We start from the raw sequence: 27,845 nt of genomic DNA, 5'->3' as shown, positions 1-27,845 counted from the left end.
AATGGTTTATGTAGATCTACGGACAATAAAGTGACAATTTTCAAAAGTAAGTAAGCATGTTTGATCATTATCTTGTAGGCCTTATCCCACTCATGAAAATTGGATCATGCAATAATTTGAAGTATGATAATTTTAACTGCTTATATTGGTCCCCTCTAAAAAAAAACCTCGTGCTTCCCTAAGTTAGGGGTGACTAGGGCTTAATCAATCACGTTGATTCGGCGCATAAGGTTTTATGAACCTTAAAGTTTTGGCTTAATTTTTGACGACTTGCCAACCATACTTTGGAATTAGTCTCAGATTACTAGTCAATTTTTTTAAATTGTAATGTAGTAATTAAGTTGCATCATTTAATTATTATTTTTATTTTTTGTTTTTTATTTGAATAACGTGTTTTATTGAATTAAAAAAAGCTGTATTTGGAAGCAAGCATGTTTATGCGTATGAGTGTTTGAAGCCTTGTGACGGCCTGAAATTTAATTGGTCGATTATAAAGTGTGTAACAACATTCGAATTTTATCCTTCATCGTGTTGTAAGTCGAGCTTCTTGTGTTTATTTCAATTAACCACTTGTTTTAAACGGTCTAATTTTTTCATATTTATTGGACTAGTTGTTAAGTAACTTTATTTTATACTAAATTAATTAAATTAAACCTTGGAAGCTGTCACTAAAGTGACCAAGAGATTACTTTCAGCGCTTTCCTACGACCATCCATATATGGATAATATTTTACATTAACATAGTACAAGAAATCCTTTCTCTGGCATGAGTCAGTGTAGGTACGAACTATTTCGTAATAGAATTTATGTTTTAAACAAGTATATATTAAACGGTCACAAGGATACACTTTCATTTAACTTAATTGTTGTTTTGATAATATAAAAGCACTCAGTTTTATACTATCTGAATGCAGTAAATGAAGGTCCTGAGAAACAAAGAGGTTTAACACGTTCAATGACACGATTCCCAAATATAAATGTAAACTTAAATGTCGAGTAGGTAGCAGTGAATGTGTTAATTAGATACTTATCACGTTCATAAAGACATTGTCTCTCATTTTTATTTTGAATGTCTTCTATTATAATTAAACTTACTACTTAATTAAACTCTTTAACTGCGGCAAAATTTATTAATTCTGGTGCAGTAGCGGTCGAAATCTGCCTTCAATGACCTACTAAAATGTATACTGCATTTGTAACCACGGTCTATATTATATAATATTTGTATCTAGATAACTAGAAATCCTTTTATACGGCATCGTGGTAAAGTACCAGTTTTTCCATTATAAAAAAAAAAACAATAATTTCAAATTATTTTATGAGTTGCCATTAATATTTAAAAAATGACCAATATTTATTTTGTTGGATATAATTTATTTTCTTAAATTAAATATAAAATAATTCTTCAACTTTACTTACTTGTCCAAATGTAAAGAAACGGGTTAAATAAAAAAATCTCCTTTTTGAGTATTAAATAGCAACAACATATTCGTCTTATAAAATGTCCATAGACAATATATTTTGTTTTTTTCTATTACAAACATAATCTAAGCTTGAAACTGTCGATTATTTTAAATAACCCTAACGGCATTGATAAGAATAAGTTCACACTTCTAATAAGTTATCTTCTGTTGTAAATAATTCTTGTAATAAATGGAAATTTTTCATATTATTTTGAACGCCGTGAGCCGACTTCTGCTATTTCGGTTTCTGTACTAATTGAACTTACCAAATAAAAGAGTTAATTTCTAAAAATACGAATCAGTAATGAAAGATTTTCATTATATTTCGTGAGAGAAAAGGATCCAATCAGAAGCCGCCATTGAGAACTGTCATCGTGCGTGCTTCAGTCACTTCGTTCAGCTAGAGCTTTACTATATTTTTGCACGGCAACGTTATTTTTTTGTAATAGTATGTTGCAAAAAATATACAAAAAATATAAAGTAATTTAACATACATATTTCTCACACAGAATATCAATTGTAGATTAGCGAGTGTCCGAAGTTTTTTTTTTTTTAAATAATAAAACGTAGATAAAAAAATATTTGTATTTAAAAGACAAAGTTTACACAATATTACACAACAAAAATAACTTATTAATACATCAAACTAATCATATTATCTTATAATAACTACAATGAAGTCGTTAATTTTGAACAACAATTTAGTTTAAACCATTTCAAATAAAGACTAGGGTACTTTAACACCTCAAGCAGCGGAATCGAATCGCTCTGATGTTCTAGAATTTAAAATGTTTTGACTCTCAGAATGCACAAATAAATGTCGACGTCCAACACTCACAAATATATATAACACATACACATAAAGATATATATGTTATACATGGTTTTATATAACAGTAAATTAACAAGTTGAAAACTGTTTGCTATAATACTAGTGATAAGAAATATCATGGAAAATAGATGTAAGTTTCGTATTCTACCCCGGAAAATTGTAATTAGAGAGAACCGCCATTTTTAAAAACATTAACTACTATCTTACTTCTTACTAAAATATAAATGCGAATGTTTATATGGATGGATGTATGTTTGTTTGAAGATATCTTCTGAACAGCTCAACGGATCTTGATGAAATTGGCACGGTTTTAGAACATAGTCTGGAAGAACACATAGGCTATTTACAAAGTTTTTTTTTAATGTTGCGCGAATAGAATCGCGGTCGGCAGCTAGTTAGTAAATTTATTAAATATATACAGAACCTTACATTTAGTATGATACTACGCTTAGTCGTTTTATCTATTACCGAATTTTTATTGTATAAATAATGTGTCAATCTACTCAACAGTAGTTATTACTTAGTGTTAAAAGCGATGCGATCTTGTTCTGTTTTGTTGAGGTAATTATTTTTGTAATTTTCGTTTTACACTTTGTTTTTTTTTATTATTATATTTGTTAAATAAGAAATGACAGAAAAATTTAAAACATTATTTTCTGTGTCAATCACTTGGTACTTCGGTACAAGTTTTTCTAAGATTTCATGTAAATCTTTGATTATTTTACACGAAAGAATACCCATAAAATTAGGAATGCATTCAGAAATTATTAAAATAATATAGTTTAATCTTTCCTATAAAACACTGTTGTTAAGCTCTTAACAAATATAATAAATTAGTTTTTTTTTTACTACTGGATTAATCAATAATAAACCAAAAAAATAACAAAATGAAATTCTTAAGTTATTCTTAAGTAAATGAATCCTGATGCTTGTGTTATTTCCTATGAAAAATTATATTACAAAATATATGATGGTTAAGTTTTCATCTTTAAAAAAAATTGGCCTACAAACAATAACTTAATAGCTTACTTAAATCATACTTACTCAATAAGCAAGGCCTTACTTACACGAACAGGTAGTAATATAATTATTCAAAAAATCTCATAAATGTTTACTGTTCATTAAAAAATTCCGTTTTAATTTCTTGTTTACTTTTTTGTGTTATCACTAGCGGTCGCCCGCGACTTTAACATCGCAAAATTAATATTAAAGTTGCCTATAACATGACCGCGTGCATCAGCTACTTACCCGTCAAAGTCCCGTTAAAAACGATCCAGCCATTCCAGAGATTACCCGGAACAAACGTGGCCTTGTGGACAGACAGACAAAAAATTTCTAAATTAGTTTTAAGTTATTATGTACGCTAATACATCATATGTACGAAATATGTTATTTTTTTCGATATTATTACATAGAGAAACTCCAATTTTATTAATATGTGTAGATTGGAAGTAGGATTACTTTTTCCTTACTCGTTTAACCGATTTTTTTAATCTTTTAACTACGGATAACTACTTAATTGTTTGTATTTCTTGGTATTTCCTACTAAAATTTCGCAATTTTTAATTCTTGGATGGAAGAATGAATGGATGTTTGTTACACGGTATCTCCAGAACGGTTCAACAAATCTCGATGAAATTTGGCTTACATGTAAATCGTAGTATGAAAGAACACATAGACTACTTATTAAGTTTTTTTTTAATTCCACGCGGACAGAGTAGTAATATGTATCTGCTTAGTAGGAAGATGTATTCCTACTAAGCAGATAATTTTAAGAGTGTGCAATCAGAGCAGTATTTTCGTCACAGTTCTTAATTTTTTATACTATCGCGGAAAAATTAAATCTTACCAATATTATATATGCGAATGTTTAGATGGATAGATGGATGTTTGTTTATCTCCAGAGTGTCTGCATGGATCTCAATGAAATTCGTATAGCTGTAGAACAAAGTCTGAAATAACACACAGGCTACTAATTAAGTTTTATTTTAAATCCGCGCGGACGGAGTTGCGGTCGACAGCTAGTATAAAACAATTGAATACAACATTCACTATTACACATTTAAAACATATGCATTTTATCTGAACGTCGTATCGTATAATTAATACGGTGGCGCTTTAATAATAAAAAAAATAATATTACATGCCGATTGGACAGAGACAAGTCGCAAGTGTCAAACTTGCCTGACAATGTCGACTATTTATAAACGACACGCAGTCGAAGTCACTTATTGCATTCAGTTTCCGAACGTGGACGCACGCATGTTATCAAATTAAATAAATCTATATAAAAGTATCGATAAAACATTGATTATTATCTAAAGTTAATTTAACCGATTGTGACGTGACAGTGGAACAATTTTTGTGTAAACGTTTCTTGTTATCATGTGAAAATAGACAATTTGATAATTCTATTTTTAAAATACTTCGATTACTGCGTAAGTTATTTTTACGTTTTATATTTCAAAACAAATGAATATCACTTAAAACGTGTTGTTTAAATATCCGTTAAAATGTCACTGACTCCTTAAAAATTTAAAATTACAAAGTTTTAACAGAATCTATAAATAATTTGTGTAATATACGAGTATTCATTCGCTAATGAAAAGCATGTTTAATTCACAAGTTTTGAACAATCTTCATTAAAAACTTTTTAACCGTTCTTCATCATATTTAAATTTATCTTAACGTGTTATCTATTTTTTATCCTTAAATTTTAGGTTAAGTGTCAACGAACTTGTTGATAAATAATTCATTGACGAAAAAAAAAACAGAATAACATATTCTGTCCATAGTTATAGTTTTATGTCAAATTTCTTGTTCCTAGGATAATTTTAACAAATTAATATTTTACTTGTACTTAGGTCAAAATTTATCAATTACATATCTTACTAATATTATAAACGCGAAAGTTTGGATGGATGGATGTTTGTTATCCACCCATTACGTATCACCAACGACTTAACGGATCTCGATAAAATTTGAGATGTAGAACATAGTCTTGAAGATCGCAATGGCTACTTACTAAGGTTTTTATATCCGCACAGACAAAGTCAGGGGCAATAGTTAGTATGAAATGTAAAATGTAAGTAGGTAAGGTCCATTACGACAGACATGACAGTTGCATACAAAAAAAAAATAAAAAATGTTCATCAAAGGCACATGAATTTGTCGAGTTTGTTAAAATATCTTATTTCGTTTAATTTACAAACAAACGGTGACATCTAATATGTACATATATATACATTTAATAAAACGGACATAAAAGTTAATCACGAGACCGTTGTGAATTTCCGTGACTTCCTATTTCCTTAAGACCATACAAGTATACACAATAACCATTAATTTTCTATACGAAGCTAATTTCATTATAATACTTTTCCTCCTTATTATGATTGTATTATAGCTCTGAGACCCGGCTTCGTTTTATAACATACTAGCTGTTGCCCGCGACTTTGTCCGAGCGGAATTAAAAAAAACTATAATAGCCTATATGTTCTTCTAGACTTATGTTCTGCATCTATGCCAAATTTCATCGTGATTCGTGAAGCCATTCTGCAGATATCTTGTAACAAACATCTATCCATCCATACATACAAACATTCGAATTTATATTATATTAGGTTAGTGAGATCTTTTAGACCTTACTTTTAAAAGATAAAAAAGAATTCCTGATTATTCATTGAAATAAATTATAGAACAGTAAAGAACAATTATATTTTCAACGGAAATAGAAGCAAAAGCGAGCAACGCCACGGGTTACCTCTAGCTTTGTATTATATGAAATGCAAACGAAGCCTGGGTTAAGGACTTCCACTGATAAGGCAACAAAGTAAATATGTACGGCGTTTAACGCTGCGTACATTCATTTCAATTACATATAATATGCTGGGATTTAATTAGCTCTGTTATGTAAATAAAATGATAAACCCCCACAAAGTTGATAAAATTTATGGACTTCTGGAAATTTCTGTAGAAACAAAATAAGTCCGACGGAATAACAAATAAATAGATTCAAATTCGATATTTCTGTTGCTCTCGAAAGTTCTGTGTCGTAAAGAAAAAAAGAGAATAATTGGTTTATTAATGCAGGTATGTTAAAATTCAAGGTTAACCAGATCTTTTCTGTAAGAATAATAACCATCGATGTTTTACCAAAACAAAATTTCCATATGCTAATTTCGAGGATATGTTTTTTTTTCTTCGAGAGTTTTATACCTCGGGTCACAGTTATTTAATCTAATTTATTTTAGATATTTACTTTTTTTCCTGGTAATTTCTATTTATTATAATTTTATATGTTATATAAACATCGAAATTTAACATACATTTTAATTAATATTTACTTATAACTGATATATTTCTAAACTAACTTATTGAAAAAAAAATGTAGAATGCTGATTTGTGAAATGATAATATAGTAAAATACGAGTACAATAAAAACTCGAATTTCTCTAATAAATGTAATTTTAATTTAAAACTATTTCCACTAAATCACGAGTTGCGCACTACACTGACTATAGACTATAGACTAGATTGCGCTTTCTATTAATTTGAACAGTTATGGCTGCCCCAGTGGAAATGGTGCATACTTCTAATATTATAAATGCGAATGTTTAGATGAATGGTTGTTTTAAGGTATATCGGAAACGGCTCAACGGATCTCGATGAAATTTGGCATAGATGTAGAACATAGTCTGGATGAACACATAGGCTACTTATTAAGTTTTTCAAAAAGTCATTAATAAAAATGGAAATAACAATTTCAATGTTTGATTCACAAATCTCGTTTCGAAGTGCGCAAAACAAATGTAACTACAAATTAAATTAGTATTTATCTAATATGTCCTCAAAGATGTCAATATAAGAGATTAGCGTGAAAACGTGTAGTGATAATAAGATACTTATTATGTTAATGAACTGGTCTTCCATTAATACATTCTTGCTAATGTTATTTACCAATAGTAATAATACCGGCTCTGATAGCAATGAACTATAATGTCGCCATCGCTAATCGTGTTTATCCGACGTTCTTACGGTGAAGGAAAACATTGTGATGAAACCTGCACATATCTGAGAAGAAATTCAATGATATGTGTGAAGTCAACCAACCCGCACTTGGCCAGCATGGTTGACTATGGCCTAAACACCCCAAGTTAGGGTAGGCTCCGAGCCCCTCGGTGGGGACGTATAGTGAGCTGATGATGATGATGATGATGATAATCGTGTTTGGTGACGTTCCTCATGTTGTATTTTTACTTTACTCAAATTAACTAAAACCTCGTGAGCTGCACAAACATTTGTAACTTTTACGTACAAATGATTGTGAATCTTTGATAAAAAATAAGTCTACCCTTTTGCTAGTCGGGAAAAAACTGTTCTTTCCAATAAAACCTCCATTCACAGACTTGAAGCAATTTTCACGTAGTTTGTCGTCTTCCTTACACTCACTTTAATACGTAATCGTTGTCGGAGTCAACCAGGCTGAAAGTAGTTAAGTACTTAATCATTCTGGAACAATTTTTTGTTCATCTTTAAATTCTTTATTTTTACTTTTTATTTAATTTTATTGTACTTCACGTACACCTACATAAAATTGTCGTTTCCATCAAAGCTAAGGTTATTAAAGCGGTTTCAAGATCTTGATGCAGTGACCTCACATAAAGTGGGATAAGGACAGGGGTATGAATTTGTGTTAAGAAAACTATTTATGTTTATAAATATAACGTTAAAATAACATTTGTACCTCATGTATCAATATCATCATCAGCTCACTGTACGTCCCCACAGTCATCCACGCTGGTCCAGTGCGGGTTGACTTCACACGTATCATTGAATTTCTTCACAGATATGTGCATCACGATGTTGTCCTTCGCCGTAAGAACGTCGGATACATAATATGTAAATCGAAAATCGAAAAACATATTGGTACATGGCGAGATTCGAACCCAGGACCTGCATACTGCAAGTCAAGTGCTTAACCCCTGAGCCATCGACGCTCTTTATCATGTCATGTGTCAATAAGCATAAAATAATTATCAAAGCCAAACAATACTACAATCAGTTTACAACCAGTATAGTTACATCAAACATGCTATATTTACAGATAGCGTCAACAATGTTAAGTACGTAAATAAATTCTGTTTGTGGTAAGGCTATTGTTAGTCTTATTTGTATACGTTTATACGCAATATGCTTTCCAACATATTGTTTTATTAAATTCAAGGCAAAAGACTTATACATAACTAGTTGTGGCCCGGGACTCCGTCCGCGCGCAGTTAAAAAAAAAATGGAAAATAGATGTTGGCCGATTCTCAGACCTACTGAATATGCTCACAAAATTTCATGAGAATCGGTCAAGCCGTTTCGGAGGAGTACGGTGACGAAAACTGTGACACGAGAATTTTATATATTAGAATAGCATTTTATGAAAAGAAAGGAATTACATGTAACATAGATAACTTTAGTTGTGAGTGTGGAGGGATACACCGGTAGAGAAGAAGAGAATGAGATTAATGGATTGCGTGAAAGATAATACGATTACGAAGGGAGTGACGACTGAAGTCACACAAGTGATAAGAATTATATGATTTATTTTAAAAATAATAAAAAATAACAGCAACTTAAAATATGAGCGAAGTTTTGTATCGTTTAGCGAACATTTTAATCATGTAAAAACATTTCGAACTTTTTCATCTTACAAAAAGTATGTCACACATTCGAATATATTAAAAATTATAAAGAAAATGTTTCAATGTAAGGCCATATCCCAAGGCGAATGCAATGGAATATTCCATATTTCATGTTTTAGATTGTTGTAGACATGTAAATGGGATAGTTGTGTAAACTTGACTATCCCACGCCCTTGATCGTACACAGTTGAATTGTTTAAATAAAAATAATAATAACAATATGAGCACTTAATTAATGCAGGCAAGAAATTATAAAACGATGTTGTAAGTATTAAGAAACATATTATAAAGCCATTTAAAATTATGACTCCGCCGGCGCGGAATTTAAAAAAAAAACTTAATAAGTAGCCTATGTGTTCTTCCAAACAATGTTCTACATTTGGACCAAATTTTATCAAGATCCGTTAAGCCGTTACGAAGATGCCTTCTAACAAACATCCATCCATCCATACTTTCGCATTCATGATATTAGTAAAATTTCATTCATTTAGAAACTTTTATTCTGTTTAAAATTTACTCGGAAATTTTAGCCAATCTATTTGTTCGACAAAATTGCAACATTTTATTCTGTTTTTTACGCAAAAATTTATGTCTTTCATATCTCGTATGTTTTAATTTACATTTATCAAACATAAAATAATAATTGTAATGAGCATTGTAATCTGACAATTTTAAATATCTTCATACGAAAAAAATTTGCGGATGTCAATGAAATAATAATTTTTTAACATACATAGGTCAAATATGATAGCTTGGGAAGTGCTATCTTGTCTCCGTAACTATTGTACAAGTTTTTATCATTATTAAATTAACTTTATCAACTGAGTAACACCGCTTAGTATTGTGTGACAGTTGCAAAGATAAGGTGGGAGATTGTTAATTCTTTTGCAGTATTATATTTTAATTTACACATCTATATCTATCTATATATATGTATATATATAAAAGAAAGTTGTGTTAGTTACGCCATTTATAACTCAAGAACGGCTGAATCGATTTGACTGAAAATTGGTGGGCAGGTAGCTTAGGACCAGGAAAAGGACATAGGATAATCTTTACCCCATTTTCTATTTTTTTTTATTCCGCGCGGACGGAGTCGCGGGTAAAAGCTAGTAATTAATAAAAATGAAGTATCTGTTTGTGACATCAAGAAAAAAATCATATTTTGCACACATAATTTATTTGTGTTGCTGAAAAAAAAAAAAACAATTTTAAAATTTATCCCTCAGTACATCAGGCCTCGTTTGTTTCGTGTAATCTCTGGAACGGTTGGACCGATTTTGACGGGACGGAAAGTTAGTGGATGCACGCGGACTTTTTTTTTAATTCTGCACTGACGAAGTCACTGGCGACTGCTAGTTCCACATATAATGATAAAAGTACTAAAAACCATTCTAAATCATTAAAAAAATTGTGTGTTTGTCCCCTAAATGTTTCTTAAACCACTGAACCGATTAATGAAAATTTTTAGGTCTCTATTCGTTATTTTATTTATATTTTTGTTCATTTTATAAATATTCGTATTACAAATTAAGTCCCGCGATATTCATCATGATTAAAGTCTGCCGAATGTCCATTACTTTAAGTTCTTTTTTTTATTAAAAAAATGCGACATTCGTTGAAATTTCGATTTCTACAAATCTTTGGAATTCCAAAAACTCACTTTATTTAAATTTCGTTTTCAGACTTAATATAACAACGTAGTTATTTCAAGAAATAAAACTTTAAGTTAATAAAAGTTTTGTTTCTGAAGTCGAGAATCAGTTTACTCAAGACCAATTTATGAATTTATTCAGAATAGAGCAAATGTTATTAAGTCGTTTTTGATTTATCAAATTTACTATTCAAAAAGGAGAGGTTTAGAACTGTGTATAAATAGACCGTACTATTTGAATTTCTAAGTTTATTTGCTTGCTTTTTTTTCGTTTAGACAAATTGATTATACGCGTTATTAAATAGTATTAAATTTCTTTCGATACAATATATTCTAGTATAATTTATATGATAGTTGAAGGACAATAAAATTTAGCGTAAGCTATGGTTTTATGTCTCGGGTTGTAATTAATTGCGTGTCTAAAATTGCAATAATATCAAGCTTAACAATAATACTTTAGGTGTATAATTTATAATTTACTTGTTTCAGAAAATCATCATAAAGTCTCAATATGGCTGCGGATATGTCATATGCCAATGCCACCTTGGACAATGGCTTGTCACAAATGGTGAACAGCCATTTAAAAGGAGTCGGCAGATTATTTTACATCCATTCCCCCAAAGATACAATGTTTGAGAGACAGGAAGATGTACCCAACTTCTTTAGACAGGTATGTACAGTCAAATAATAAAATTCTCTTCCCACTTTGGAATGAATATCGTTGAAGAAACTATCACTACAAAAAGAGAATAGAGATTTTTCTAAATAGCAGGTTGTTTGCGAGGAATTAAAAAAAATCTCGTAGTAAATATAGCCTATGTCACTCGACAAAATTGTAGCTTCCCAACTGTGAAAGAATTTTCTGTGAATAAATTTTCATTCGGTTCAGTAATTTCGGAGCCTATTCTATAAAAACCGAGAGGCAAACAGTTAAGTTTAATATCGTAACACACAAAAAAATACAGTCGTATTGATAACCTCCTTTTTAACGTCGGTTAACAATTGACGTTCGTAAAATGAATTTAAATTTTCGAACAATTTCGGTACACAGTTAAAATACAGAAATTCTATATAAATAAAAGAAAGTCGTGTTAGTTACACTATTTATAACTCAAGAACGGCTGAATCGATTTGACTGAAAATTGGCGGGCAGGTAGCTTAGAACCAGGAAACGGACATAGGATAATTTTTACTCCGTTTTCTATTTTTTATTCCGCGCGGACGGAGTCGCGGGTAAAAGCTAGTTAACAATAAGAATAATTTTTAAAAGTCGCTCTGTAAAATTCCGTTCATATGTTTTGTTATGTATTACATAGTAACAGTTACTTAGTTTCAAGATAATTATGATCGAGTGTGTTGACAGAAAAACGTTTACCTTATCAAATGTTGATGTTTCCTGGGTTAAGCAAAATGTTCAACCTTTGATCTAGTAAATTATGTTTAAATGAACATAACAACTTTAACTTTTTAGATACTTACGTTAACTGGACTGTTATGAATGTAACGGACTTTGCATTTTTTAAACTGGATTGGTGATTTTAACTTGATTTTATAAATTCAACTGGATTCAATTGTATACTCACCAGTGATTACTTCGCATAGTTTTAATAAACGAAACAGTTTTCATTAACTTCGATTAGGTTAAAAAATTGAAGGCAACGCCAGCTTTACAAATATGGTAATCACAAAAAGCAACGAGAGCTTTGTGTAATTTCATTTCATTTTAAACTACTCATTATTCAATTATTTTTTTGTAATTCGCGAATGAACAATACCGAAATCTCGAATTATCTTTTATTATACTTTAACATTTGAAAAACAGTAAAAGAAATATAAGTAAAAAACAAGCAAAACAGCTGCACCTGTTATTAAATTTTTTTAATCATCAATTGACAAAAAAACGATAGACTGACAAAATTTTTTTTGCCATAGACAAGTTTGTAAAAACAAAACGCTAAGTTTTTTTTGCTATAACAATAACGCAAGTCTTATAATTATTATAAATTAAATAATATAAAAAAGTATGTCAAAATTCAATTAAAATATAGTTAAGGTTTGATTAGCAAATATGTCCTTGCTTTTTATAATACGTATACATAAATTAAATACAAATTGGTTTCGTCAAATTCAGTTAACGTGTTGCAGAACTCAGTAGTCGTTTTTTTTTTTAAAGTTCATTGCCGAAAGTCACGTTTTCAACGGTTTTGAATCACGCGACAGGCTTACATTTACTTTTAAAATATACCTCAACAGAAACATGACTGACATGATTTGTAGTTAATTATTCTAATAAGGTCGTTGTCCCTTAAAAAGAAAACTTGATACGTATAACAAGTTGTTACCTATTACTTCATCCGCGTGGACTTTTTAAAAACTTAGTAAGTAGTAGCTAATGTATCATTCCAGTCTGTATTCTATTTCTGTTCCAAATTTCATCAAGATCCGTTCAGGCATTCTGGAGTGATATACATCCAACCAAAATTTTGCATTTATAAGATTTTTTTACTGAGAATTGTAAAAAATTTCTAGTAATAAAGATTAAAATAACATTTTCAAAGTCGCACAACGTAACAAACATGCGCAACTTTTTATATCCATAAAGCATATATATTTTTACTTGGTTCATCTTATCATTGGTTTCTGAGACCAAAATACGTGTATAAAACATATCTTCATCACATAACAATGATATGTTTAATACTGAGATTGTATGTGAATATGTGAGAATGTGTCGTTTAAGTTTTATTGATTTAAATGACATGTTTTTCGCTTAATTTAATTTTGCTTCCAGAATTTTTATTTTCCAACAAAAACCATTCCACTTTTTCCTACAAACAGTGCGGTGAACTCCAATAAAAAAAAGTATATAAAATCTCTGTCCATGTTCCAGTTACGGAAACCTTATAATAACCGTTACATTGTATGACCTTAGGTTATTCTAAGTCGCTAATCGTTTTAATTTAATTGGTGTCAATAACCGCTCCATAGTTCACTGCGCAAGCAAGTTATAATAAAAACATAGAAATTATAAAACATTAGTAAACCACCACAACCTTACACGAGTACAGATTTTTTAGGCAACTGAGGGTCTAGCACTAATAACTGTGACAAGCGACAACGTATCGTCGCCGACAAAATTCGTGCTAGGCTTCAAGCCTTACAATGCCGTGTAAAGTAAAACATGCCATTTGTAAAATAATTTCAAAGTGCAACAACAAAATATTTTTAAAACTTTTTTCTTTTTATTTCTTAAAGGACATTTGTTTTAATTAGTCGTTAATTAAAAATACTGATAACTTTTCTTTAAAAAAAATGATAGTTAATTTATAAAAACTGTAGACTACTTATGCACATCTTATCTTAAGTAGTCAACTTGTAAAAACCGTATAAAATTCTTTCCTACTAAACAGATTTTTATTTGGTTTTTTGTGTTTATCGCTGTCAGACAGTCGCAGACGTTCCATATTAATTTACCGTGGGATTCCACTGACGAAACAGTCGTACAAAAATATAGTCATCTCTTTCATTCTCCTTGAAAAAAACTGAGACAACAATGTTTTTATGGGCGAAGACGATTTTCGCACATTTTACATTTTATGCATTTTACTCCATTTTTAAATTCAAATGAAATGATTTTCCACATTCAAATCTTACTAATATTATAAATGCGAATGTTTAGATGGATGGATCGATGTTTGTTTAAAGGTATCTTCGGAACGGCTCAACGTATCTTGAAGAAATTTGGCACAGATGTAGAACATATTCTGAAAGAACACATAGGCATAGGCACATATTATATTTTTTTTAAATTCCGCGCGAACGGAGTCGCGGGCAAAAGCTCGTGAAGAATATTTTAAAAGTGTAATTAAATAAAAACATTTGAAATTTATTATATTCGAAATGACATAAATTTCAAAGTTTTATTATACAGTGTAGTAAATACTATATTATAGATGCGATTTGTAAATGAAATGTTGCAATTGATACTCGGGCAGCGGTATCAAATTGCACCGCATTCGTACACCGGATAGTGCGGGGGTTGCGACACATGGGACGTATACAATAACAGTGGTTAAGCAAAAGCCAAGCGGACCTCAACTTTAAATTAATTATTAACATAACAATATCTTACTAATATTATAAATGTAAAACTTTAGATGTATGTATGTTTGTTATTACGTCTCTCCAGAACTATTAAACGCGTCTTGCTATTATTTGGCATAGATATAGAATTTAATCTGAATGAATACGAGGGCTACTAATTACTATTTTTTAATTCGCGCGGACAGAGTCGCGTGCAAAAGCTAGTATTTTTATATTACTGTATAATACATATAGTACATGCAAAAAATACACATTAATACGTTATATTACATTAAAATTAAATATACTTTAAATTAAATATAGTATTTTCACACAGACAAATGGACTGTGTTACTTAGTTTTTCAAGTTAAATTTTACTAAAGTTATTAATTATTGAGTTGCTTACTTAACTTTACATGTCCTTATTTTAGATTACTCGTAATAAATCTATACTTAGGAACCCTATCCGGCGCAATGACTAATCCATCTCTAATAAAATCTCTTAACCTTTCTCTAATATTATAACTAGCATTTTGTAACCATATTCCTTATTTAAATACAAGTTATCTAAAATTTTATGCTACAACTTTTAGTTTGATAAAAACATCAAAGAAAATATTACTTGTTCAAATATTAAATTACTGCAAACAATTCTATTTCTTCGTGTTTAAAATTGAACACAAAGAATGTAATTGTTTCTCTTAACATTCTGTTTATATAAATTCTATTTTGAAAACTTCGAACTTCTAGACCCATTTTTCACTAAGTTACTTACTGCATGAATGTGAATTCTTTTGTAATAATTGATTTTTTTAAATAAAAAAATGGTTATTGTGAGAAAACTATAAAAGATAGATATATGCCATTGTGGACTTTTATTTAGCACATTTAAAGGGCTACAATTCTTCCATACATCATTTTTATGTAGGTCCTATAGTTTAGCCTACGTAAGCGCTGAAAGCAAAAATGTCCCTAATTTTCGCAACAAATTTTGAAGCTATATTCAAAATCTACTAGTCTTCTAGTTATTTAAAAAAAAAAAATGGGACCCATCTGCAAGCACTTCCTTTCGATTAAAATAATTTTACACATAAAAAAAATACAGTCGAATTGATAACCTCCTTCTTTTTGAAGTCGGCTAAAAAATGGGAGACGCACTGCTCATAGAACTAGCAAACAGCGATTGTTATGCGGATAGTCGTGCTAGTAGAAAAGGAGATTTAGAAATGACGATTGTTTACAATCGAAGGCCAATGTACGAAAGTGGTCTAAATTCGACATAGTTTTTGTTAATTGGCGCAGATCCAAAAAATATAAAAACCAAATGAAACCACTTAGTCTTTCTTTTCCCTATTGACTTTGCTTAGAATCTTAACGAATGTAAATATTTTAAAACAATCGCTGTTACATTTATAATATATATTTTTAAGTAGCAATCGCCAGGCTTGACACAGATAAAGAAAAATAATTGCCAACGTTAAAATTTCTCCACTTTTTTTACCTTTTTTGCTCCGGAATATTAGAAGAAAAAAGTTTAGTTTGTGAATAGAGATAAGATTCAAATCTAAGCCAAAGAAAACATAAGAAAATCAACACACAATTAACGTTGGTTTCTGGACTAAAATCTCTGTATTAACACGTCAACTCTCATTTATTTGAAAAAACAGAGATTCTATAGGGAGATTTTCGTCTCAGAAACCCACGATTAATACATAACAAACATACTAATCCCCTAACATAATATTAGGTCCTTACATATGAAATTGGCGTTTTTCGTACTGGCCACTTTAATCACGAATTTCTCCTCTTTGGTAAGGAATTCCAAATTCAAATTTGTACAGCTATAGACTCATGTATTTGTGGTTCGATGACCGTCATTCATTTGTTTTTTTTCTTCTGTTTTTTTCTGTTTTCGTCACTCATTTTACAAAATGGAAAACTTAAAATATCGCATTATTTACGAGTACGAGTTCCGCCGTGGCACTAGTGCTGCGGAAACGACTCGAAGGGTGAATGATGTGTATGGCGGTCGTGTTGCAAAAGAAAACACAGTTCGTTTTTGGTTCCAACGTTTTCGTTCTGGAAATTTCGATCTGCAGAACAAGCCCCGTGGACGGCCTGAGACTCAAGTTGATAATGAAGAGTTGAAGGCTATTGTGGAAGCGGATCCATCGCAAACCACGTCCGAGTTAGCTGCAGGCTGCGATGTTAGTGATAAAACTGTTTTAATTCACTTGAAGCAAATTGGGAAGATTAAAAAGCTTGAAACGTGGGTACCTCACGAATTGACTGAAGCAAACCGGCAAACGCGCGTCGACTGTTGCGTTACATTACTAAACCGGCACAATAATGAAGGTATTTCAAACCGAATCATTACCTGTGATGAAAAATGGGTTCTTTACGATAATCGGAAGCGCTCAGCGCAATGGTTGGATCCTGGCCAGCCAGCCAAATCCTGCCCCAAGCGAAAATTAACCCCAAAAAGTTACTTGTAAGCGTTTGGTGGACTAGTGCCGGTATTATTCATTACAGTTTTCTCAAATCTGGCCAGACTATTACGGCTGATGTCTATTGTCAGCAATTGCAAACCATGATGGAAAAGGTAGCGGCTAAACAACCTAGGCTGGTCAATCGCTTCACGCCACTGCTGCTTCACGACAACGCTAGACCACACACTGCGCAACAGACGGCTACTAAATTAGAAGAGCTTCAATTGGAAAGTCTAAGACATCCTCCGTACTCCCCGGACCTTGCTCCAACAGATTACCATTTTTTTCGAAATTTGGATAACTTCTTGCAAGGGAAAAAATTCAACTCCGATGGGGCAGTCCAAATCGCCTTCAAAGATTTTATTGATTCCCGTCAGACTGGTTTTTTTAGTAAAGGGATCAATGAACTACCTATGAGATGGCAAAAGTGCATAGAAAATAATGGTTCATACTTTGATTAATTAAATATATTATATTAAAAAATATTCGACTTTTTGTTCCTCCCATACAAAACACCAATTTCATATGTAAGGACCTAATACATATTAATACATAAAAATCATCATTGAGTTCTCGTCAGTACTATAATAAAGTAATTTCAGTTGCAAATAGTATACTTATTCCAATAAAAATAAATGTAAAATTTTACCATTCAATATAATGTTTTAAAAGAATAACTTTTATGAATTAGTTTTAAAGTCGTAATGAAAAATGTACACTGTTTACTCACATAGTTCAAAGTTAAGAAAGGATACCTATAAACAAAGTCACAACAGTATTACTAATAGTCAAAACAAAGATTTGTAACAATAGCGAGATTGTCCGCGTGGAGTTCAAAAATCTGAAATAAACTATCATCCTTTACTATTTCGTGGAAAAAATATTTCACGATGAAAACTTTCACTGAAATTGAATCCACATTAAGAGACTCCCTTAGTGACTAGATTAACTCGCTTAAAACTCTGCGTGTGGCTGGTCCTCGCTAAATTAAAACAGAAATATCCGTACACAATTTCAAGTCTCTAGGCTTAGAAGTTCGGTCTGTAGATAGACTACAAGCTAGATATGGTTATTTTCGATGCAAGACACAATATCTTAGAGGACTACTTTTGATATCTACTTAGCGGTAATCACTATGACGTCAAATTACCTTTGCTTAGTTACGATAAGTGCATACGAACGTACAATAATTCGATAAAGTATGACCTTGTTTGTATTAAATGTTAACCAGTGCATTATCTACAAAAATAACTGTGTCACTTATTAATAAAATGCATTCTAGTGCTCGACTTTTTAAGAGACTAGCTGATCCCGTGCGGGTTCACATGCATGAAATTCCTTTCATTTTTGTTACATAGAAACACTTAGTTTTATTATTTACATAGCGTAAAACTTTCCATTGAAAATGTCAAAATTCAAATGCTCAAATGACAACGAAGGTCTTCCCCATTGGCTGAGAATTACCGTTACCATGGCAACCATCCATCTTTGCTACTATCGGCTTGAAATTTTTGTCCCTTTCGCATGACTTTTCAATTTAATGGTGTGAAAATATATAGCCTAAAGCCTGTCGTAAGTGTAGGGCTTTTATTTCAAAAGCAAATAATCAAAAATATTCCGTGATTCGTTACGAACCTTCGTTACAATGAAGCGTGTGTTGATGATTTATTATATTAGTATAGATAAACAATAAAAAATGTAGACTTGATTGAAAGTTGGAAGCAAGCAAATTTCTCTGTTTACATCGTTCCAGATTTTGTTATTTTTAAATTGATTTTTTTTTTGTTTTAAATTGTTTTTTTTTTTTTTGTTACAGTCATGGCCTTATTTCTTAATCTTCATGGTCCTGGAACACATAGTGTTAAGATTAAAGGGTCACAAAGGAATACGTCTTAACGATGGCATCACCAGTATCTCTCACGGCATTTTCCAAGAATGTGGCAGGTAAATAATTAAAAAAATTCAAGCCTGAATTAACCTAACCTAACTCAGATTCGAGACTACTTCTAATGAGACGACATTAATGGTATAGCTGTTTCCCTAGACCTAGCCTAGATCATCGTTTAGCTACGCCCATGTTTGTCACCTGTGCATTCCTACCAGTGTATTAACTTCATACATACATACACACACGCTTGTTGACTATATTCATATTAGCATTACTTAAGTAGTATTAAGTTGTAAGGTAACTTTAAGATGTAATATGTGAAAAGATCACATTGTCAATAATTCATTCATTTTTATCTTTAAAACGATACGATTTTTTCTTTAGACCTTGTACGACCTTTTAGGTTTTTTTCCATTTTGTTTTTTTAATGTAATATTATTACGTAGGCTTGGCCTTAACACTTCTTCAGGTAAATGAAATTTTAAATAGAAATACGAACGAACGAACGTACTTAAAAGGCAAAAAAGATCAATGCTTAAAACATTTTTTATTATTTTCATTTTCGCATAAATAGTCTTTTAACTTAATTAATTAAAACTGTTACTGAGTAATAATACAGATACGTATTTAAATTATTTATTACAAAGCATAATATGTTTGTAATAATTATTAAATCATGAACATGTTTACAAACATAATAGGATTGATGACATTTATTTCAATAAATAATTAAAAACGAGTAGTGAATCTGACATAAACAAGTTTGCAATGTAAAGATGGGGTCAAACAACCTACAATTTTATATATTAAAATAATACAATTTAAATTGACCACACAGCTGATGACGGAGTTCGGTTAGATTTAATCAATTATTTAATTCTTTATTAGTTATAATTATGAATAATAATTTGATTGATTGATTAATTAATTGATTCATTAATTAATTAATAAAATAAAATTTTATTTTCAGGCTAGTATGGCGTGGTGCGGAATCATACCTGTACACCTGGATATATACTAACTTCAGGATAGTGGAGTTGCCATGGGACCATACAATTACGTGGTACGCGGCCGCTATTGGTGTCGACTTCTGTTACTACTGGATGCATAGAGCTTGTCACGGTAAATACTACAATAGTTTTTTTTTAACAAATATAAATACGTGCCTAATTGTACATCGGATATGAATAAATATTATTAAATCTGTTTAATTTTTGTAATCGCATTTAAATCTCGTAGTTAACAAAGTAGTAGTAGAAGTTTTTATATAACTTATATCATAATTAATATTAATTAATTAATAACATGACAACAATTATTCTAACATTAACGAAAATTAATCTATTATTATATTAACACATATGTGTCATTTATACAACATCTATAAATAGAGATATATTCGCAGAGGTCCACATCCTATGGGCGCAGCATCAAGTGCACCACACGTCTGAAGACTTTAATATGGGAGTCGGCATCCGACAGTCCGTCATGCAGGGCTGGTGTGGTTTTGTAAGTAATTTAGGAATGTATTCATAAAGTTTAAACCTATATTATTGTAAATTAATTTTAGAATGTTGAAAAAATTTGCTAGAAAAAGTTTTTATTTCATAAGTCTAGAGCTAGAGTCTAGAGAATTCGAACAGTGTAATTACTTTCGATACTAAGTATAGTTTCTATTCTATTTTTAGATATTCTACCTGCCTTTGGCGCTGGCTATTCCGCCGGCGCAGTTCGTGATGCATCACCAGTTTAGCTACTTGTACATGTTCTGGATACACACGGAGGCCATCAAGAGCCTCGGACCGCTAGAGTACATACTCAACACACCTAGTCATCATAGAGTTCATCATGGTGAGATATTATTATAAATAATTTACTAATATTAAATGTATCCATTATTAGAAAGCTCGAATCTTGCCCTAGAATATAATTGTATTTATAAATAGTTCAAGTTCATTTTGTTAATAACTAGATGGCGTTGTTATACATTAATAAAACCCTTTCAAAGCTGCTTCTTTTTCATAGAAAGTAAAGGTTTCAACGCAGATGCCTATTAGTTTATGTCTCTGACAATGTTTATAGGAAATAATAATTTACAATTGTTTCATATTTTTGTTATACAGGTAGTAACAAATACTGTTTAGACGTGAATTACGGCGGAGTACTTATTATCTGGGATAGAATCTTCGGGACTTTCAAACCTGAGATCGAAAAGATGGAGATCGTATACGGACTCATCTATAACCAGCCTTCATTCAACCCCTTGTACTTACAGGTAATTAAGCTAACGCCTCTAGCATACTATCTCGAAAGCTAACCTAAGTGAAGCATCACTGCATTCTATCTCACAGTAATGCTTCTGAGACTAGTATTGATACATATTATTATTCCTCTCATTATCTTTGGAAAGAACAGGGACAACCATATGTATACCACAAGTATCACGACAGTCGAAACCCATAGAAAATTGGAAATAGATTTTTAATGTTAAAACGATAGAAATGTTTAGAACACAATCAGAAAACAAAAATAAATTGGTGTATCTCTCGAAATTCGTTCTAGATTTAAATCTGCAATATCACGCTTGACTGCGGTAGCCACGTTTCGTCTAGCCTTTGATGTTCGGTCTGCTAGAGTTTAGTATTCATTGCTTTACGTTTGTTGCAGACGTTTTACACGGGTTATGTGGTGGATAAATTCCAACGTTTTGATACGGTCGGTGATAAACTGAGAGCAATATTCTGGGGGCCGAGCTGGGAGCCTGGTACACCACGGCTTGGTGCGGATGATGACAAAATTGAAGTAAGTACTTTTTTTTAAATCGATTACATAAGTTAAAGCGGCACCTTGTCCAGTTATTACTAATTTAAAGCAGATAATGATATTAGGCATATTACAAAGGTAGAATATTTTTCATTAATTTAATTTCTATTATATTTAGGTAGATTTATCAAGCAATATTATTATTTACACAAATAACACTTTGTAAATGCATCCACATCCAAAAATAATATAAAAATCAAAATTGTAAGAAAAACTATTAAAATAAAATAAAAACCGGAAAGATCAGGCAGTTATTTTAAAATCAAATGAAAAGCTAGACAAGTAAACGAACGATTTTGTTTTAACACTCTATTTGACTGTAGTCATCTAAAAGGTTGCGGCGATGAAACAACTGACGCCTGGTTTAATTATAACTTCACAAGGAGTAGTCGACCGTGACATCAACGTTTGAGGACAAAATTGTACAAAAATAGCCGATACTAAAAGATAAACAGACTAAAGGTCTTAAAATGTTTTCTATTAATATTAATTTTACGACATCGAGAAAGTAACATTTTCTAGGAATCAGTAACTATGTACTTTCAATATACACTCTATTTGATTCGTATTTTATTCTTTTTTTATATTATTTACACTTTTCTTTCTATTACTGATTTAATAATATCGTCTCTAAAAAGTCACAACTTTGCCGCATACAATACATTTCAGAACTCACAAAAAGTCATTAAAATTTGCCTACCGAATGAAATGTTTGCATTGGAAAGTAGACAATGCATTCAGTCGCATATTACAAAAACTAATCAAACTACAGACAACTGCTCTACATTTTTAGCTCTACATATTATGAAAAGACTTATAAAACAGTCACGATAAAATATACTTCGTTTACATATTTTTTGTATTCAATCAATTCACGCCACGATTACGATTTTAAATTATTTAAAGTTAATTAATTAATTAATTTAATTGACTAATTAATTTTAGCCCAGGACTCTACCAAACTGCTTGTATTGAGACATATTATCATCTCTTTCCTTGTCTTTGGCAAAACACAGACAACATGTATTAATATATGTGTCATCTCAGTTAACTATCGTGTTTAAAATTAACTCGTCGTTATGCTTAATTTTTATTTTTATTTTATTGTAGATCTTGGCAAGAGATAAATACGACGTGCATTTACCGTTTTGGTGCAACCTCTATCTTGTCGCACACTATGCTGTGGTATTCTACGGGTTCTTTGATCTCACCGACAGATATATGGTTAGTAACAAAAACAATATCAAGAAATATTTATAAATGTTTCATAAGATTTACATTATACAATCATATTTTTTAATCATTCATTTAATGAAAAACATTAGCTTTGATAAATGTTGAACTGTAACCTTCCTGATAGTTTTTTTTTCTTGTATCGAGCTCTGTTTTAATTTAAATTTATAACGTTATGATAACCTTTTCTTATAAACTTTGTGTTTATACATTAATTTTGTTTCAGGGTATGACACCAATATCTGTTCTTATCTTCGTCTTCTATATTATTGCTTCATTAACCATCATTGGTATGGTCTTCGATAACTCCAAATACGCACCAATCCTGGAAGCACTGAGATGTTCAGCATTGGCTTTCTTCACAAGAAGCCTGAGCACCACTAATCCTGGCTTAGGAACAACTCTTCAATTCTTCTACGTTATATCAGCCATGTTCTGGTGCTTACACACTTTGAAACTTCTAGAAATCAAAAAGAAGATTAAAGCGGAATAAATCTAGTCCTATAAACTCTTACCAAAAAATTTTCCTTAGATAGTTTTTGCATATAAGTAGCAGAATAAATGTGGGTTTCTGAGTTCAAATTCTGTACATTAAAGATGTCATTCCCATCTTTGAAAAATCGTAGAGAGCAATATGATTTAAACGGCGATTTTGATCTCAGAAATCACGGTAAATGGTGTCATAGTTCAGTGTTGATATTATTGTATTAGTTACTTTAATAACTTTGAGTAGTAATCTATTGTGGGTTTCTGAGACCAAAATACAAGTTTAAAACCTATTGTTATCTCTGTTTTGTTAAAGATAATGACAGAGATGACAATATGTTTTATACAGAGATTTTGGTCTCAGAAACCAACGGTTAGTCAGTTGTTTTGTTGCCTTACATCAGTTTTATTGTTAAGCAAAACATTACATACCTACTTATTATTTAAAAGGGTCATGAACAAAAACATGGTTGATATTTTAAAATGTAAAAAATAAAAATTGTAATGCGTAAAGCATTGAGTGCCTTTTACGTAATCTAAATGTTTTTTTGTTAAAAAAATGTTATATAAAATGATATCATATTAATTAGATAAGTATATATAGCTAAATTGTGCCAACGAATTCTAATTTAAGTATAATTTAATTTATTTTGTATTGTTTTCTTTAAAAAAGAAATAAATAAAGTTTGTGTTTGTATATTTTGTCGATTTTTATACATCATCTCTTTTAACCAAAGTTTTAATTTAAACAATTTAAAGACACAACAAAATATAAAAAAATAAATAAAGTTAGCTTTCATAGAAAATATTATTGGAAAAAAACCCTGAATTTAAAAAGAAAACAAGGTCCTATACAAACAAGTAGCAAGCGCCTGATAATTTTGTTATAGCAATGAAATTGATTGATTAATTGCCACATTTTAATAAATTTTTAAATACAATACCGAATCTTTCTCATATTATTTTTTACACTGTAAAGTATAAGAAGCGAAAAAGGTAAAGTGTTATTACGTAAAATCGAATTATACTCAAGATTATGTCTCAAATTGGTAAGTAATTTCGAACATTATCAATTTATGGAAAAACACTTAACAGGAAATCGAAAAATTGTACGAGCGGACATCGGAAAATTATATTTGTTCTGATAAAATCAAATCGTACCCAAGACATTTCTACGAGAATATTTTATATTTTGCCTCAAAGTTATCGATATAAGAAAATTGGATTTTTACTCTTTCAATTCCATAAAATAACAAATATTTACATTTAAACAAGTTGTATTAGAAATTTTAACTATTTTTTTCCTTCAGGTAATATAAAGTTATATAACTAGGGTTGATCGATTCATAAATAACTCTTGTGAAGGACTAAATACATTATTCTAGATTGAATTTCCTTAAATTCGGAATTTCGAATGTTATCAGCACTTGTTTAGTTTTATGAACTTTGTTACTCAATTTATATATATTTTATGGAGGATTTATAAAAGTCTCTAACCCTTTCGCTGTTCTTTGCTTAAATAATTAGGTACTGTGAATTTTTGCCCTTTTCATTTTCATAAGAAGTTTCAAAATGGAATTTCAATCATTTGGATTTTATTACAACTCTCTAATCCTTTGACCTTTTACATAAATGTAGGAATAAACATTTAAAACATTTAAATAATTAAAACTTTCTAAAACAACAGTACTCAATAAGTATCAATATACTAGACAAATACTAATATACTGAAAAAACTCACGAAGATTCCCGAACTAAACAAAACACACCTAACACGTTATATACTGACTTATTCTTCACCCAAATTATAATATATACATTACATATCTAACATATATAAAGAATAACAATTAGGTAATAAATCATCTCCAAGAAAAATGTTCTCGTTAAGAGCATTGTTATTTTGATACGGTCCATTAGTTACAAGCATCGGACGGTTTTATGGCGTAAATGGCTATAGTACCCACATACTAGCCACAATAAGCTATTTATTGACAAAAACTGTCTTTTGTAAGATTATCTTTGAAACAAAGATATCAAGCGAAGATCTATTTATTAAGCTTGTAGTTTTCTTTTTTAGGAATATACTTTATTGGTATTTAGTTCAGTTGTATAATTTTTTTTTATGTCAATCATATTTCAAGTCTGACGAAAACAGTTATATATCTTATGAGTTATCTTAAGAGATATAACTTTTTTCGTCGAATGTGTCGATTTTAATTATATGTCGTTTTAAAAATACAATAGCACTTATTATCGTAACAAATCGAAATTCTCAAAAGGTGCAGATTTATTGTTTTAGGCAAAGGCTCACTTTGAGTCGAATCAATCCTTAAGTTAGTTAGTAACATGAATCCATAAATCCATACTACATCTTACTAATAATATAAATGCGAATGTTTATATGGATGGACGTTTCTTTGTAGATATCTCCAGGAAGTCAATCTAACACATATGTAAAACATAGTCTGGAACACATCTACTAATTAAGAACTTTTTTGTTCCGCGCGGACGTAGTCACCGCCGACAGCTACTCTTCTTACATGAATCTTACGACCTGATATAACATAGCGATTTCCAATATATACATTCGTAGCTGTAGTTCCTTAGTTTACTTTTCTATGGCATTAATTTGTTACATCCTATTGAAATAGTTGAGAACAAGTTTCCATTCAATATCCGGCCAATAGTAGTTTATGTGCCATGAATGTTGCCATAATGAATTCAATTTCTACAACATATAGTGCTTGCTAACATAATTCAATACCTCACAAACTATACTATGATATCAAATATCTTTCCTAAATATAGAGCATTAATGCTAGTTATTAGAGCGTCGGCGGCTCAGGGGTTAAGCACTTGACTTGCAATCTGCAGGTCCTGGGTTCGAATCCCGCCATGTACCAATGTGTTTTTCGATTTTCGATTTACATATGTACATTTATCCGACGTTCTTACGGTGAAGGAAAACATCGTGATGCAACCTGCACATATCTGAGAAGAAATTCAATGATATGTGTGAAGTCAACCAACCCACACTTGGCCAGCGTGGTTGACTATGGCCTAGTCACCCCTAAAATTGGGGTAGGCTCCGAGCCCCACGGTGGAGACGTATAGTGAGCTGATGATGATGAATGCTAGTTAGCTAGTTAGTAAGTAGATCTTGGCGAAATCATTAACAAACATTTAAATCTAAATGAAAGTATGTATAACATTTTAATATACGTTAATACTATAGAATAATCAATGAAACATGATAATTTATTTCGTATACTAGCTGTCGCCCGCGACTCCGTCCGCGCGCAGTTAAAAAAAATGAAAAATAGATGTTGGCCGATTCTCAGACCTACTGAATATGCTCACAAAATTTCATGAGAATCGGTCAAGCCGTTTCGGAGGAGTACGGGAACGAAAACTGTGACACGAGAATTTTATATATTAGCTATTAGATATATCAAAATTTTTATGGCATAATGTTACAAATCAACAAACAAACCTCTATTTAAGTGACCGGTGTCAAAGTCACATGGAACCAGAAAATACAAAACCTACCATTATTAGAGAGAACTTTACTTTTGCGTTGTTTGCAGAGAACTCGTGTGTATGACTTATTTCAATTGGTAAAATAATAATACAGTTAGTACGAACAAAATAGTATTCACCTTTGCCTTTACCCCGCAACTACCCCGGGCTAAATTTTGTTAATTATTCATTAACCGCCTTTGTCTAACGTTAGACGATATTGCGCTTTAAAAGGTCTAGGATAGTTTGAATAATTCAGTGGGATACCAAAGGAATTATTCTGAAATTATTCTGAAGGATTATTCTGAAACAAATAAAATAAAATGGTTACAATACTCGAAAAGCTCAAGGGACTCGAAAACCCTAATTTACAGTTGTCAATTTAAAAACAATTGAACGCAAGACATTTCGAAGGCAAATCAAATGAAATTTCTATTTTCAAAATCGGTATAACCGTTTCGGAGTACCTACATAATTGATGGACATACATACAAATCTACATACATATTTCCTTAATCAGAAAATACTAATATTATAAATGCGAATGTTTGAGATGGATGGATGGATGTTTGTTTGAATGTATCTCCGGTACGTTTCAACGGATCTTGATGAAATTTAGCACATATATAGAGCATAGTCTGGAAAAACACAAAGCCTGTTTATTAAGTTTTTTTTTAAA

General features: G+C 30.9%; 1 protein-coding gene across 2 annotated transcripts; it reads left to right on the top strand.

Moving 5' to 3' along the window:
- The first annotated feature begins 2,781 nt into the window (after positions 1-2,781).
- On the top strand, positions 2,782-23,894 carry LOC106716198 (alkylglycerol monooxygenase). 2 transcript variants are annotated; one of them, XM_014509666.2, is made up of 10 exons: positions 2,782-2,856; positions 11,131-11,311; positions 19,031-19,158; positions 20,073-20,224; positions 20,508-20,611; positions 20,791-20,953; positions 21,226-21,377; positions 21,770-21,904; positions 23,036-23,149; positions 23,385-23,894. In XM_014509666.2, the coding sequence occupies exons 2-10, from the start codon at positions 11,153-11,155 to the stop codon at positions 23,649-23,651; spliced, it is 1,374 nt and encodes a 457-aa protein (XP_014365152.2). In that variant the 5' UTR covers positions 2,782-2,856; positions 11,131-11,152; the 3' UTR covers positions 23,652-23,894. The 2 variants fall into 2 exon arrangements, with proteins under 2 accessions (XP_014365152.2, XP_014365151.2); XM_014509665.2 differs by lacking the exon at positions 2,782-2,856 and adding an exon at positions 4,540-4,733.
- Positions 23,895-27,845: the final 3,951 nt, after the last annotated feature.

The sequence above is a fragment of the Papilio machaon genome, chromosome 8, assembly GCF_912999745.1.
Source record: "Papilio machaon chromosome 8, ilPapMach1.1, whole genome shotgun sequence".
NCBI classification, from domain to species: domain Eukaryota; kingdom Metazoa; phylum Arthropoda; class Insecta; order Lepidoptera; family Papilionidae; genus Papilio; species Papilio machaon.
Note: the sequence above shows the minus strand (reverse complement) of the source record. Positions and strands in the feature narration are given on the sequence as shown.